The sequence below is a fragment of the Schistocerca cancellata genome, chromosome 4, assembly GCF_023864275.1.
Source record: "Schistocerca cancellata isolate TAMUIC-IGC-003103 chromosome 4, iqSchCanc2.1, whole genome shotgun sequence".
NCBI lineage: Eukaryota > Metazoa > Arthropoda > Insecta > Orthoptera > Acrididae > Schistocerca > Schistocerca cancellata.
In genome coordinates this window covers 232,988,965-233,006,387 of record NC_064629.1, presented here as the reverse complement: position 1 = coordinate 233,006,387, position 17,423 = coordinate 232,988,965, and the positions used below count along the sequence as shown (strand labels likewise).

General features: G+C 44.8%; 1 protein-coding gene across 1 annotated transcript in view; it reads right to left on the bottom strand.

Annotated features, from left to right (window-relative positions):
- Positions 1-273: 273 nt before the first annotated feature.
- Positions 274-17,423, bottom strand: part of LOC126184036 (uncharacterized) — a 106,067-nt gene continuing 88,917 nt past the window's right edge. Inside the window, exons 6-8 of the mRNA XM_049926393.1 lie at positions 9,468-9,653; positions 6,755-6,887; positions 274-1,333 (exon numbers count right to left, since the gene is read on the bottom strand). Of these exons, the coding sequence (XP_049782350.1) occupies positions 1,209-1,333; positions 6,755-6,887; positions 9,468-9,653 (444 nt within the window). The 3' untranslated portion in view covers positions 274-1,208. The remainder of the gene's footprint in view (positions 1,334-6,754; positions 6,888-9,467; positions 9,654-17,423) is intronic.

The window sequence follows — 17,423 nt, the reverse complement described above, 5'->3', positions numbered from 1 at the left end:
TTGAAGCGACCAGAGTCTTACAATGTTAATGCTACACGGAAAACGTTGGAAAGAGCTGGAGCGGGTAACTGTTCCTCGAAGCACTCGACTGTATGTACTCAGGAAGTGGACAAGTTTTTGAATTAAATTGTGTACTGACCTTTTTTACCATAAAGCGATGCAATCCCTTGCAGCAGGCACGAAAGTAACCTGTAACTGGTGTGACAGTGACAATGAAAACACGGCATGTAGATTGCACTCTTTTATTTGGAGTATCATCAGATACAACTCATGAAATATCAGTCTGGAGGAAAACTGCTGTATGTCTGAATAGTGAAAAATTAAGTAAATTACATTACAGCACATTACACCAATAGACAATTAGAACGGGCACAGTAGACAATTTTTTCCTTTTCATTTGTAGACACACAACCTCAAATCACCAGGCAAGTACATACTTTTTGCATTGAAAACCGCTTCTAAGACAAGAACCATGTGGCACCTTAAAAGAACGATAACACACAAATCGAAGAAGGCGTCAGAACCTATGAGCGAGACGCAAAAAGCCGGATGCTGATACAATGCAAAGAATTCGTACTGTGTAGACACTGTGCTCGGCAGAAAATAGTAATTGTTCGTACGAGAAATTTGCAAGCAAAGCAACATGTTCCCCTTCAGAATTGCCACAGTACTACAGGCACATGTACTTATGTTAGTAGGAAGGCACAGTTTACAGACTATGAAGCAGTATCATGAATTAAGTCACCTTGAGCAACTTAATTCATTAACACCAAGGCCGTTTGAGACTTTTCGGGCAATAAAACCCATGTTAGTAGTAGAACGTACGTCATCGTCCTTCCGCCATCTTATTCATGTAACGTATCGTCTTCAGAATAAAACTATCAAGACATGGAGCCTGCTTCCTCCAAATGCACTTAAAAATAATTAAAGCAAGCAAAATGAAGTTTCGTATAGTAACCAACTTGTTAAGTTGTAACTATAATCGCTGTCACTTCTGGACTTCGTGCTGCAATTGACGTATGGTTATCATCCGATAGTAATCTGTATAAATTACGACGCTAGGTTGTTAGATCTTTCTAGCATATTCCGTGATAAAGCAGTTCGCAGCAGAGTCAGTAAGAACAAGAGACAGATATACGCTTGTTGTAACAGTGTCTCTTCCGAGGGATAATAAATTAGGAATAAATTAAGAAAACGAAGTTGCAGAGTCAGTAGGTCGGCTGCAGCGGATCCTCCAGCTTTCCAGCTACCAGCAGCAAGTCTTGCTTGTTCTCCCGCACGAAGAACGCGAATGGTCGGTCGATCACTAAACGCTGCATCTTCTGAGTACCACCTGCGAACAAAATACAGTCTGAGCCCTCTTCACACACACCAAGTTGAAGTTGGTCATCGTGTTAATTCACAACTATTTCAGTCCATGAAAAAGTTTTAGAGAACAGGTATAGAGAAATGGTGAAACATAATGCAACAAATTGTACAGTAAGTCAAAACTCATGAATTTTTTTTGAACGCGGTGGCGACAAGTTTGGACAACAGCTGGCAGGGGCGGCACCGTCTGTAGCTGCTGAAAAAAATTTCGTACCTCAGCTTTTAAGTGATAGCAGGTATTTCACATTTTAACGAGTTGGCGCTCATCTGTATTTCCAAAATTGTGTACATTATCTTAATGACACACTGGCACTTCACTGGATGGGTCGCGTTGTGGTCACCGACCTGGAGCTACCTAGTGATCAGTATGGTCGTCAAAGGAAACGCTTTGTGATTTCTTTCTTTTCATGTTAGATCAAGAATAGCGTTTATGTTTCACCTCTACCACAGAACGTCGAAGGCTTGCGACACCGCGTCCCAGCAGCTGTTCTTGCCGTCACTCCTGATAGGCTGAGTCGGGTATGGGAAGAATCTGACTACCGAGTAGATGTATGGCGCGGACACACAGAACACTTATAGATATTATTAAACTGAGTCCCTTTCATTACTTTGTTATTTGCTATTTATCAAAAAATGGTTCAAGTGGCTCTGAGCGCTATGGGACTTAACATCTGAGGTTATCAGTTCCCTAGAACTTAGAACTACTTAAACCTAACTAACCTAAGGACATCACACACATCCATGCCCGAGGCAGGATTCGAACCTGCGACCGTAGCAGTCTCGCGGTTCCGGACTGAAGCGCCTAGAAGCCGGCGCTATTTATCTGTACCGATTTTCTGAAACTTTTCATTGACTTTATAATTATCACATACACACTGCATAACACCCAAGTGAAGCATCCAGATGGGGGAGGGGGGTGGAAGGAGGGGGTGAAACAAAACCGATCTTCGTGTTTGAGAGGGTATCTGATGTTACAGCAGTGATTACAGAATTGAGTAAAATTTACGAAGAACTTTACTGTATGCGCCCAGTCATCAGTACGACGCTGCACCCACTCTGGCCGGGATGCAAGCAGTTATTCGGTTGGGAAGGGTGTGAAAGCCGTCGTAGCTCGTCGGCAAGCTACGTCACAACTGGTTTAACTGGTCTTTGATATCCTGAACACTGGCATTGGGACAGAGTTTGCATCCGAACTGGTCTTACCGATGTTCCATCGGGGACAGATCTCGGAGAACTTGTTGGCGACAAGAGTACCATACGATCACGCAGAAGGTTCATAGGGACACGTTTCATGAATGTGAGAGCGTCGTGTTGTTGAAAAATGGTTCGACGATAGTGTCACATGTGAGGTAACGTGAGGAACCGTTGTGCAGTCACAGTTACCTAAACATCTACCAGCCGTGACATTCATACCTACCCGATGCCTCCCCACACCATGACGTTGGGAACAACAACACCGTCTCTCTCCCATTGCAAGAACAGGCCATTTCCCCAAGTCACCACCACACTCGGCGTTGACGGTCATCCGGGGAAGCGCAGAAACGCTATCCATTGCTAAACAAAGTGCATTGTCATTCATCAGCAGTAGGTGCTTCCCAGTGACTGCACCACTCCACAAGAAGACGTCTGTGTTGGATGGTGTTAACGGCAGTCTACGCATGTGAAGGTAATTCCCTAGTTCGGATGTTGCACGTCTCCGACGGTCCTCCTCTGTGGTTGTCAGACGATGCCGACCGGAACCCTGACGCGTATGCTGCACTTTCTTCCCCATACAGTCCATAGGGCGACTGCACGATTCTATCATCCGTCTGAATGGAGACCCAAAATGTGGCTCTTTCTAAACTATCTGGTGTCGATACCACTGTCTCGCGAATACGTGGCATCTCCGTGTCTTACACAGCTATCAGTTGGCATCTGACGCTGTTCGCGTCCCTGATGTACGCTACAAAACCTGGCAAGAACACTGAACACTATTAACACTAATGCACTCTCTTGACTGTTCTAGCTGTCGCAGAGAATTCCAACTTTAACCATTTATGTACCCCCACATTTGTGTAAGCGTATGAAGTTATTCTGACATCGGACCATCTTTTGGGTACTTCAGTTTATGTCAGTACGCACACACGTAAATGCAAGGAAATTTTAGTAGTGTAATGCTGCCACATAATGAATTCGAAGTAATAATGGGTAAACAGAAAACAACTGTAGGATGTATTTATTTATTTATTTATTTACTGATTTCCTTCAAAAAGCAGTATGACTAATGATTATGCAATTTAAGTTAAGTAAACCAAAGTTCAGTAACCTACCGATGTTAATATAATTAATTCAGTTAACGTTTTCTTCGTGGCCTAAAAAGACAGTCCGATTTTTTATTGTATTCTATGATGGGCTGAGGACTTAATACATAATAAATTTACGTCTCTGTCACTGCGTTTTACTAAGGCACTTTACCCAGAGTCCAAGTGATGGGTTTCGTTCAATTTGTATCTTGGAAAAAATTGTATTCACACTGCTTCTTTGTGATTTTTTTTATTACACGTTCCTGTCCAGTCGTCTCGTTTCTCCTGTAGTTGCCTGCCTCCAGCATTCTGAAAAAATTCCGTTGATGGAAAAGGAAACTGGGAACCATCTATTCGTTAAACCGATTATGGACAATCACCTAGAAAAATCCTAGGCTGGTGGAAGTAAAAGACCAGCTATGGTTGAGCAAGCGCGAACATTCGTTCAACTCTCCTCCTTTCTGTGTACGTGTAACGCGATTTAGATGATGGTGATTGGTTTGTGGGGCGCTCAACTGGCGATCATCAGCGCCCGTACAAAGTCCCAATTGTTACACAGTCCAATTTTGTCACAGTTCAATCTAGCCACTGCCGCAAATTATGATGAAATAATGAGGACATTACAAAACACCCAGTCCGCAGGCAGAGAAAATCCCAACCCGGCCGGGAATCGAACCCAGGACCCCGTGATCTAGATGCAGCAATGCTAGCTACTAGACCACGAGCTGCTGACAGCGAGTTAGAGGCTGAGGTTGGCATTTACGTCATTTTCTTTACTGCCGCCTGTCTTCTCAGTTTCATTCCTGTCAGTTTTTTTTCTTTTTCTTTCCCTTCGAGACAGGTTTTAATGCGAACCCTACGTTATTGTTGTGGACTTCAATGCATGTGAACTTAAGTTCTACTTAGTTGGAGTGTCATGTACTGCCAGAAAAACCTGTCATAGCCATATTGGATAATTACCGATTTGATAGGCGTTCCTCGGAACGGGAACTTATGAATTTGTAAATAGTGACAATACTGTATTCCTTCTAGTTGCTACACGTTTGAATAAGCTGCCATGTTGAAGACAACAGTCGAGCATTTTAAATGCTTCGGGGAAACTTCTCTGGATGGTTGGAAAGGGGTGCGAGGATCACTTCTTGAAACGCACAATTAGGAATTTTCTTGTCGGAAAAAGGCTTTTTGTAAAAAGGTAACCCGATGTACAAGACTTTATTGATTAGTAACTAAGAAAGATCCATCTCCGATGGTAGCATGAAGACTGTACAGACCACATGAATTCATAGCTATTGGGAGAAAAAGTAGCAAATCCTTCACTACTTGTCAACCATTATTTGCTAGGAACCATGAATGTCCTCAATTTTATTAGTATCTAGATTTAACTATTAGTCTCAGACACAATGATGGTACCATACAAAACAATTAAACATACATTCACAGTACAATTAGATTTAGGGAAACCAAAGAAAAATGTTCCGAATGGCAGCGCGGGAATTTCAGGCATACGCTGTAAGTGTGCTGGGGTGTATGCACGCTACAACGTCACGACCCATTCCCGTATCATCCTGAACTAACTCAGTACTCCATTAAAAAAAAAATCAACGTGTCGACTAGACGAACTATGCCAATGAGAGATTTGTGTGTCTTAACATAGCGAATGCGCAGAATAGGAAATCTAAGCTATTTCTATGTTTAGTTTTGATATGGAAACGTGTTTGATTACGTGAAAAGCACTGAACTCGTTGTAGGAATTGTTCAACACAAGTTAATTGAATAACATAGGAGCAGAAGCTTTAAGACATAAATATCCTTGGGACAAGGTCGTATGTCAAGACTGCAACAATAATTTATTTACTTGAACTGTCAGCACATACCAAATTTGACAAGGGATGCAGTTTCAAAAATTCTAGCAATATCAATACTTCAATTCTCCCTATTATTCGTTTCACTCCATCCCCATTCATCACTAACGTTATTATACGATGATAACGGGTGGTTGTAATGAATATGCAGCTACTCAAGGATGTACAGCGTGGGTTACAATTATCGCATGGCAGCGAAACTTTGTAGATATATCAATGCTTTAAGGCGGAGCTAATTTACGCTGTCAAAAAATTATTTCCAATTTTTGCCACGAGGTGCAAATTGGGCGCTGTACAGAATCTATTCGACGCCTCCGGTGCACAAATCGAACAAGCTATATAAGCAGCGTTTAATTATAAAATCAGAGTTATTGTTTCCTCACTTGTTTGATCTTTTATGCCCACGTCCAATTCCTAATCCATCACATATAGAAATATTTCTATACGTCTTTATTGCATTCACAGCGCCAGATTCACCCTTGGTGGCCAAAATTTGAACATTTTTTTGTGTGTAAATCGGTTCCGCATCGACGCATTGGAATATCTACCAAGTTTCATTGTCATACGATAATTACAGCCCACAATGGACCTCTGTGATTAGCTGCACATTAATTACAACCACCCAGTGCAGCATTCATGGCCGCTACACATTTGAAATTTTATCTTTAGCAAACCTGGATGTAATTAAGAACCAGTATTGATCATTCTAAGATTTTAATGGAGTATCTTTGTTCTTTTTCGTGTGCCCTTGTCCCAAATGTGCGCAGAGTCGGCGTGGTTATTAACCGGTTTCGCACTTGGTTAAATGGATGGATGCTCGTTACCTCCCGGAAGGAATGTGTGTATCGGAACGGTTTGCGTGTACTGTTCTTGATGTAAGAGTATGCGAAAATTGTTTTAAATGTTTTCGAATCGTGTAACTGAGGCTTGACCTGGATACTAGCCCAGTGTTTATCTAGCCGGATGTAGGAACCATCCGCAAAAACCACGTCCAGGCTGACCGGTACAGGGACCCTCCTCGTTAATCCGCAGAACGATTTCAATATGGGTCCGGCCTACCTCCCCGAATCGTAATAAATACTTTAGCGTGCACGTTTATCCGGACGGATCCTGCCCTTTACTGGACGGTATATAACCCTAACATCTTGTGACTGAACACACTGAATAGATTTTTCCACTCTGTACAGAGTCACACTAAGTCATAACAAAACGCAGTGATGTTAGCAGCCAGCAGCCACTTACCTGTGGACTGGCTGTTGCTCTCTGCCACGTCGATGTTAGTGACCTGTGCCAGATCCTCCACGAACAGCTCAGCCTCCTGGGAGATGCCGCTCAAGTCGGCCCTCTCACGGCTGAACAGATGCGTAACACCAAGCTGTAGCAAAGTAATACCACATGACAGCTACTGCCGTTATATTGCTCCATCAGTATATACTCGTAGAGAGGGAAAGAGAAAAAGGAAGAGAGAGAGAGAGACAGAGAAAGAGAAAAAGAAAGAAAGAGAGAGAGAGAGAGAGAGAGAGAGAGAGAGAGAGAGAGAGAGAGAGACAGAGAGACAGAGACAGAGAGAAGAGCAGAGCAGAGCAGAGACAGAGAGAAGAGCAGACAGAGCAGAGCAGACAGAGAGAAGAGCAGAGCAAAGATAGAGAGAAGAGCAGAGCAGAGATAGAGAGAAGAGCAGAGCAGAGATAGAGAGAAGAGCAGAGCAGAGATAGAGAGAAGAGCAGAGCAGAGATAGAGAGAAGAGCAAAGCAGAGATAGAGAGAAGAGCAAAGCAGAGATAGAGAGAAGAGCAAAGCAGAGATAGAGAGAAGAGCAAAGCAGAGATAGAGAGAAGAGCAAAGCAGAGATAGAGAGAAGAGCAAAGCAGAGATAGAGAGAAGGCAGAGCAGAGATAGAGAGAAAAAAGAAACAAAAACAAAGAGAAAAAAAGAAACAAAAACAAAGAAAAAAAAAACAAAAACATAGAGAAAAAAAGGAACAAAAACAAAGAGAAAAAAGAAAAACAAAGGGAAAAAAAAGAAACAGAGAAAAAAGAAACAAACAGAAACAAAGGGAAAAAAAGAAACAGAGAGAAAAAAGAAACAAACAGAAACAGAGAAAAAAAGAAACAAAGAAAAGAAACAACTGAAATACAGGAATGTAAGGAAGATGGGAGAAAGGAAAGTAGTACATCATATACACACATCAAAAAAAGGTTTGCATCACCTCAGTTCCGAGAGTTCCGGAACCTGTACAGAAAATTGGAATAGAGATGAACATAAACATCATTTCCGGCCTTTTTATTGTTTAGTAAAACCACACATTGCATTTTGTACCACCATATAGCGAGACCTTCAGAGGTGGTATTCCAGATTGCTGTACACACCAGTACCTCTATTACACAGTAGTACGTCCTCGTGCACTGATGCATGCCTGTATTCGTTGTCCATAAACAGCACTTTTCAATCTGTCTCAGTCATGTTCGATAGGGTTCATGTCTGGAGAACATGCTGGCCACTCTAGTCGAGCGATGTCGTTTTCCTGAAGGAAGTTCAAAATGTTTCAAATGGCTCTGAGCACTATGCGACTTAACTTCTGAGGTCATCAGTCACCTAGAACTTAGAACTAATTAAACCTAACTAACCTAAGGACATCACACACATCCATGCCCGAGGCAGGATTCGAACCTGCGACCGAAGCGGTCGCTCGGCTCCAGACTACAGCGCCTAGAACCGCACGGCCACTCCGGCCGGATTGAAGGAAGTAATTCACAAGATGTACACGATGTGGGCGCGAATTGTCGTCCATGAAGACGAATGCCCCGCCAATATGCTGCCAATATGGTTGCACTGTTGGTCGGAGGATGGCATTCACGTATCGTACAGCCGTTACAACGCCTTCCATGACCACCAGCTGCGTACGGAGACTCGACATAATATAACTCCAAAACAACAGCGAACCTCCACCTTGCTGCACTCTGTGGACACTGTGTGTAAGGCGTTCAGCCTGACCGATTTGCCTCCAAAAACATCTCCGACGATTGTCTGGTTGAAGGCATATGTGACACTCATCGGTGAAGAGAACGTGATGCCAATCCTGAGCGGTCCATTCGACTTTTTGTTGGACTCATCAGTAAAATGCTGCAGAGTCTCGTGGTTGCAAAGATGGATCTCGCCATGGACGACGGGTGTGAAGTTTCGCATCATGCAGCCTACTGCGCACAGTTTGAGTCGTAGCACGACGTTTTGTGGCTGCACGAAAAGCATTATTCAACATGGTTGGCGTTGTTCCTCCGAGCCATAATCCGTAGGCAGCAGTCATCCACTGCAGTAGTAGCCCTTGGGCGGCATGACTGAGGTATGTCATCGACAGTTCCTGTCGATCTGTATCTCCTCCATGTCTCAGCAACACCGCTTTGATTCACTCCGAGACGCCTGAACACTTCCCTTGCTGAGAGCCCTTTCTGGCACAAAATAACTATGCGGACGTGATCTAACCGCGGTATTGACCCTCTAGGCATGGTTGAACTGCAGACAACACGGGCGGTGCACCTCCTTCCTGGTGGAATGACTAAGTGATCGGCTGTCGGACCCCATCCGTCTAATAGGCGCTGCTCATGCATGTTTGCTTACATCTTTGGACGGGTTTAGTGACATCTCTGAACAGTGAAAGTGACTGTGTCTGTGATACAATATCCACAGTCAACGTCTATCTTCAGGAGCAAAAGTTTTTTGATGTGTGTATGTAGTGAATAGACGACAGACCTTTCTCAGAAACACTTGTGGATTACAGTACAACCTACGCGACGTGCGCTACACTACATCACATTAATTTTTCTACTGTAAACAATGAGAGGGCCAAGCTTTTCTTATTTTAGTCTAATGGCATAGGTTCTGGATTTACTGTTTCAGTTTCTCTCTGTACATTGACTCCAGTGCCGTATAAAAAGAGGAGAGATGGGTTGTGGACCTACCCTGGAGAGGGCTCGCTGTGGCTTGGTGACGGTCTGGATGCTGAAGGCTGGCAGCACCACCTCGACGTCTCGGGCAGCCAGCCGCTCCACCACCTCTGCCAGGGAGAACACTGACAGGTCGGACAGCATGCTGGCCAGGCCGCCCTTCGCGTTGGGCACCAGCACGAGCAGCGAGTACTGCCCACCCTGAAACAGCCCGTTACCTTTACAGCACAGGATTTTTCCGCTACTCTGCAGACATAACGGAATCCAGTTGATACTGAACAACCACAGAACACCAGAAAGTCAAAACAAGCCATGGTCCTATTTGTTGAAAGTGGTTATTGGCACCTAACAAAAAGAACCTACACGCTTTTTGAAAATTTTATGAAATTTATAACATTTCCATGTTCTCTGCAACGAATGTCCCCTGTTCAAGTTATAAGGATCGCTGGCGTTGGAAGTAAGAAGCACAGAAATTTCAGTTCTCTCTACTGTACGTTATAGCATTTCACGAGCCCAAACAGCCAGCAACTGTAATCCCAACGGCGTTGGTACAATGAGACATCTCAACATCAGCTCTACAAGCACATGAAGGTATTAGCCTTGTAAGTAGGCTGTTTAGGTTTTTATATTGGTAACGCCACGTAGCGCTCTGTATGAAAATCACTGGCTGTGCTGTGTGCAGTCTGGAGCATTGTTGGAATTTGCTATTGTATTTTTTTTTTTTTGGTTGGGTTTAAGGGCGCTCAACTGCTGAGGTCATTAGCGCCCAGTCACTGTTGTTAGAGCACATGGAATCTGGTAAAACTCAAGGGGATGGAGGGGACACCAGAAGGACCCGACAAAGATGCAGACAAAATAAGTAAAAAGATTAAATGTCTTTGGACAAGCCAGTTAAAGTTATAAAACGCAGAATACGAGCAGCTGCTCGAGCGTCATCAGCTAAAACATCCGGTAAAGTAGATGGCAGGGACAGGACAACACGAAATTGACTAAAACGGGGACACGACAATAAAACATGGCGCACTGTTAATGCCTGACCACAAGGGCACTGCGGGGCTGGGTCACCGGAGAGCAGGTAGCGGTGGCTAAACCGGCAATGCCCAATCCGCAACCTGGTCAGAAGGACCTCCTCGCGCCGAGATGGTCGGGAGCATGTTGTCCAAGCAGTTGGTAGCGGTTTTACTGCCCGGAGCTTGTTTCCTTGGAGGGATGACCAAGCATCCCACCACAACGACACAAGCCTCTTACAGACATCCCCACGAACGTCGGATGACGGGACACAATGGGAGGCTGGCCGAGGCAGGAGGACTGCAGCCTTGGCTGCAGCATCCGCAGCCTCATTCCCAGGCACTCCCACATGTCCGGGAACCCACAGAAAGCTGACAGAACCACCGTTATCAGCGAAAGAATTGAGGGACTGCTGTATCCGTTGAATCAAGGGATGGACCGGAGAGGGAGCTCCAAGGCTCTGAAGAGCACTGAGTGAGTCAGAGCAGAGTACATATGATGAATGGTGGTGGCGGCGGGCATACTGAACGACCTGATGGAGAGCTATTGTAGTGTTCGGCAGTTGGCTGTTAACAGTGCATAGCGTTGCACAATTGGAATTGAGCTGCCAGCAGTGGTGGATGTGGGGAGTGAGATAGAGTTTTGAGAGCGGATGATCTGGACGTGTGTCCATCACAGACAGTAAATTTGTAAGACTGGATGTCATGAACTGATTATATATATACAGGGCGTTACAAAAAGGTACGGCCAAACTTTCAGGAAACATTCCTCACACACACGTAAAGAAGATATGTTATGTGGACATGTGTCCGGAAACGCTCAATTTCCATGTTAGAGCTCATTTTAGTTTCGTCAGTATGTACTTCCTCGATTCACTGGCATGATTTCATACGGGATACTCTACCTGTGCTGCTAGAACACGTGCCTTTACAAGTACGACACAACATGTGGTTCATGCACGATGGAGCTCCTGCACATGTCAGTCGAAGTGTTCGTACGCTTCTCAACAACAGATTCGGTGACCGATGGATTGGTAGAGGCGGACCTATTCCATGGCCTCCACGTTCTCCTGACCTCAACCCTCTTGACTTTCATTTATGGGGGCATTTGAAAGCTCTTGTCTACGCAACCCCGGTACCAAATGTAGAGACTCTTCATGCTGGTATTGTGGACGGCTGTGATACAATACGCCATTCTCCAGGGCTGCATCAGCGCATCAGGGAGTCCATGCGACGGAGGGTGGATGCATGTATACTCGCTAACGGAGGACATTATGAACATTTCCTGTAACAAAGTGTTTGAAGTGACGCTGGTACGTTCTGTTGCTGTGTGTTTCCACTCGATGATTAATGTGATTTGAAGAGAAGTAATAAAATGAGCTCTAACATGGAAAGTAAGCGTTTCCGGACACATGTCCACATAACATATTTTCTTTCTTTGTGTGTGAGGAATGTTTCCTGAAAGTTAGGCCGTACCTTTTTGTAACACCCTGTATATTATGACTTTTGAACACTATTAAGGTAAATACATTGTTTGTTCTCTATCAAAATCTTTCATTTGCTAACTATGCCTATCAGTTGTTAGTGCCTTCAGTAGTTAGAATCTTATTTAGCTGGCAGTATTGGCGCTCGCTGTATTGCAGTAGTTTTTGTGAGGTAAGCGATTAATGAAAAGTATAGGTTATTGTTAGTCAGGGCCATTCTTTTGTAGGGATTTTTGAAAGTCAGATTGCGTTGTGCTAAAAAAATTGTGTGTCAGTTTAGTGATTATCAGAATACGTAAAGTGAGAAATGTCCGAGTACGTTCAGTTTTGCTCAGCTGTTTGAAAATCAAATAACGTAAGGGGTTTACCAGCACAATCATTCATAAATTTTTCTAAGGGGACGTTACAGCCTAATGGGACAGAAATCTGTTGGTGTGATGTACATATACAGACAAACAAGCGATTACAATTTCAGAAAATATGTATGATTTGTTCAAGTATCACGAACTGAGGAAGTCAATAACACGTTGGTCGATCTTTGGACATCATGGAAGCAGTTATTCGACTGTACGTTGATTGATAGAGTTGTTGGATGTCCTCGGGGATATTGTATAAACTTCTGTCCAACTGGGGCGACTGATCCTCCAAAGCTTGAGCTAGTTGGAGGACCCTGCACATAGTGCTCCAAACGCTCTCAATTGGGAGAGGTCCGGCGACATTGCTGGCCTAAGTAGGGTATGGCAAGCACGAAGACAATCAGTTCAAATTCTCGAAATGTGCGAGCGGGCATTATCTTGCTGAAATGTAAATCCAGAATGGCTTGCCATGAAAGGCAACACAGTGGGACGTAGAATTTCGTCGTAACGCTGTACTGTAACAGTGTCTCGGATGACAACCAAAGGAGTCCTGCAAATGGCACCCTAGACCATCACTCCTGTTTGTCAGGTCGTATATTGGGCGACAACCACGTTGGTATCCCACCGCTGTCCGTTGTGTCTCCAGTCACGTCTTCGCTTGTAATCGGAGTCCAGTTCGAAGCAGGCCTCATCACTGAAGACGATTCGACTCCAGTCGGTGAGACTCGAGGCCGAATGTGCCAGACACGTCGGCAAACGGTCTTGTTGGTGTACGGAAGACAGTGGTAGTTGGTGCAAGGGGCGTCGTGAGATCGGTCTCCGTTCTGTCACTGAAGCACCAGTTGCACGTCGGATCGATAATAATCAAGCCCAGACTCAGAGCGTGTCTTATGTTTGCTCAGTACTCACGTTCTGTCATCTCTCTAGGTCGACCGTTTCCTCCGCGAAGCTGTGTTCTGCCATATTCACGCACCAACGTCGTATCCAAACGTCGAGCGACTCGCCGATTATTCCAACCAGCTTCTTTGAGCCCCTTTACAGGTCGTCTTTCACACGTTCACTTCTGGGTAGTCCGCCCCCGGTAGCTGAGTGGTCAGCGCGAAGGACTGTCAATCCTAAGGGCCCGGGTTCGATTTCCGGCTGGGTCGGAGATTTTCTCTGCTCAGGGACTGGGTGTTGTGTTGTCCTAATCATCATAATTTCATCCCCATCGGCACGCAAGTCGCCGAAGTGGCGTCAAATCGAAAGAATTGCACCAGGCGAGCGGTCTACCAGACAGGAGGTTCTCGTCATACGCCATTTTTTTTACTTCTGCGTATACTGTTCACACACCAGTCTGCGAGGGATTGTTACTAACCAACTGAGTACACGGAATGAATTTCGCACAGACTTTATGCCCTGACATCGGCATACAGCCTGTTTGCTACCCTCGCCAGCTGCGCGGTGAAAATGCGCTGCAGCGTCACACATTCATCCATCGGGCGCCGAGTTTGCAATTTTACATTTTTCGTCTATACCTGTATGAATATCGGTTCGTGACCAATTTGCGTAACTCATTCATGGCGCGTCATATTTTGTCAGAGTGTAAAACATTTTTTACCACTTTTAAAGAACGTCATTGTGAAAAACATTTACGAAGGCGGCTGAAAGTAATGCCTCCGAATGTATGTAAGATATTCTTCGTGTCTACATATTTGCAGCCCTCTGCCGCTAGAGGACACAGAATTCTATCGTGTAACATGGCGGTGTGCAATCGAACTACACTCCTGGAAATTGAAATAAGAACACCGTGAATTCATTGTCCCAGGAAGGGGAAACTTTATTGACACATTCCTGGGGTCAGATACATCACATGATCACACTGACAGAACCACAGGCACATAGACACAGGCAACAGAGCATGCACAATGTCGGCACTAGTACAGTGTATATCCACCTTTCGCAGCAATGCAGGCTGCTATTCTCCCATGGAGACGATCGTAGAGATGCTGGATGTAGTCCTGTGGAACGGCTTGCCATGCCATTTCCACCTGGCGCCTCAGTTGGACCAGCGTTCGTGCTGGACGTGCAGACCGCGTGCGACGACGCTTCATCCAGTCCCAAACATGCTCAATGGGGGACAGATCCGGAGAACTTGCTGGCCAGGGTAGTTGACTTACACCTTCTAGAGCACGTTGGGTGGCACGGGATACATGCGGACGTGTATTGTCCTGTTGGAACAGCAAGTTCCCTTGCCGGTCTAGGAATGGTAGAACGATGGGTTCGATGACGGTTTGGATGTACCGTGCACTATTCAGTGTCCCCTCGACGATCACCAGTGGTGTACGGCCAGTGTAGGAGATTGCTCCCCACACCATGATGCCGGGTGTTGGCCCTGTGTGCCTCGGTCGTATGCAGTCCTGATTGTGGCGCTCACCTGCACGGCGCCAAACACGCATACGACCATCATTGGCACCAAGGCAGAACCGACTCTCATCGCTGAAGACGACACGTCTCCATTCGTCCCTCCATTCACGCCTGTCGCGACACCACTGGAGGCGGGCTGCATGATGTTGGGGCGTGAGCGGAAGACGGCCTAACGGTGTGCGGGACCGTAGCCCAGCTTCATGGAGACGGTTGCGAATGGTCCTCGCCGATACCCCAGGAGCAACAGTGTCCCTAATTTGCTGGGAGGTGGCGGTGCGGTCCCCTACGGCACTGCGTAGGATCCTACGGTCTTGGCGTGCATCCGTGCGTCGGGCACGTGCACCTTCCGCCGACCACTGGCGACAACATCGATGTACATGGCGGTGCACATATGCTGCGCAGCTAGCGCCATTCGACGGCCAACACCGCGGTTCCTGGTGTGTCCGCTGTGCCGTGCGTGTGATCATTGCTTGTACAGCCCTCTCGCAGTGTCCGGAGCAAGTATGGTGGGTCTGACACACCGGTGTCAATGTGTTCTTTTTTCCATTTCCAGGAGTGTATGTCGGTGCGTGAGAAACATCGTACTGTATTCGAGTTTCGAATTAGAAGAGTTCGTCCACACATAGGGCAGCCTCTCCTTCAACGTTACAATGCCAGACCACATACGAGCTCTGCGGCACCTGCAAGTCTGGGGTTCACCGTGAAGTATCACCCTCCATACAGTCCTGACTTGGCCCCATGAAATTTTCATCTGTTTCCCGAATATCTTCGAGGACTTCACTCTGATGATGATGAAGCTGTGCAAATAGGTGAGGTTATGGCTCCATCAACGTATTCAGAACTTTTACAGTGACGGTATCAACTGAATGGTATCTCACTGGAAGCAATATGTTCGTAGCCAGGGTGACTTAAGAAATAAATATGTAGATTCAAGGGTAAATTTGTAGAACGTTAATAACGTTTGTTTTATTTATAAACCATTAAGAGTTACCACATAAAAAATCCTGAGGCGTTACTTTCCAGCACGCTCTCATACATTCGCTGCAAACTACGTGGTTTTATCAGCATGATAATTTTAAATATTTTTCCTTTTAGCATATTATTTAGTGTTTGAAACTTACCACACTACAATTTTAAGTACTGCACACAAATTCTAGCGAGAATAATTTGTGATCCACCCTATTTCCTTTTACGTTACGTGAAAACTTGCTGTTCGATGTCTTCGTTGCAAATGTGATTTCCTTTATTCATTTGGACACTGGTTCTTATCTATTATGGGGACGTGTCTGTTTCGAAATACATAACGGACAACTGAGGAGAAAACACACTACGATGGCATTTTATAAAGTGAATGTCATTTCGGAGCTAAGCTAAGCACATATGGCCACTGCGGACGATTTTAGAAGATGAATATTTACCAGTGTGATTACTTATAACTGTCACTTTTACCCAGAAGTTTCCAACAGCCCAGTTGATGTAACTTACGTATCCGTACTTCCTACTTTACCATTAAAGCACAACTTTATGATATGTTGCGTAAGTTCGAAATTGAGTTCAAATTCTTGTCTGGTCATTTCGATTGAAGTTTTCGTTGGTTCCCTAAATGATTTCAGACGACTGTTTGAAATGCTCCTTCAAGAAAGTCACAACAGATTTTTCCCGTTCTTAATGTGAAATTGAGCTAATGCTGCTTCACTGAGGACCACTTTGTCAACGGGGATTTAGAGTAAACCAGCCTTACTGTTTTTCTACTATCGTGTGAGCACCTCGAAGATCGGTGACTCTTACTGTATAGACTGAGTGGGAAGCACGAAACGTTAAATCCAACAATAATAACGCTGGTTATTTCCCTGCTATAAAACACCTTATTTTCACAAATTCCTCGAACATCTCGTTGACCTTTCTTGAAATATTTTCGGTGAAATTTCGATGATCTTTTCTTCAGAGAAACTCGATTATCTCTAAATATAACTTGACAGCTTCCGTCTTCCGAGCTGTTCAAAGTGGGTAATTAGTGAGCTCTCAGATACCCTTAAAGCTTATAGCTACTTGACCGGGGCCTCGGGGCCAAGTTCGGAAGACGAACATTCTCGATACTCGATGCATCCTTTTATACTGTCGAGTTGACTTATCTTAACATCCACTCGCCAATTTCGCATTTCATACGCCTGTCAGAACACATTTAATCAGTAATGGATATTTGCTTGACCTAGATTTAATTTTTTCCACGTGTCGCACTGCTTGCAGGACATTTTAGACGCAGATTCGTATTTGAGACGAAACTGTACGCTTAATACGATAAACAACTACTGCCTATTATTTTCAGAAAGAATACAACATGGGAGAGACGAATTATTGTTTGTCGTAAACGACAAAATAAATAAAGACTACGCTGTGTAACATAGCCTCAATATCTGATTTGCTGGCAATACAGACATGACGGTCTCGCAGCCAGTTTATCCACTTACGCTGGTAAGAAATAACGAAACACAGCACTACGGCAACACGGAAATGAATACAATGAGCAACAATTTCCCACAAGTAAAATATTTCCAGTCCCCCAGTTCGACCCAGGTACTCTGGAGGCTTCACTTGGTCACTCAGTAAAGGTGTTTCAACTGGCAAATGTGGAGGGCTACTTACTAGGTTTGGTGCCTCAACTACTTGCAACCACGTTGGTAGTTCTTAAATGTGCATGTATTATAGCACACTCCTAAA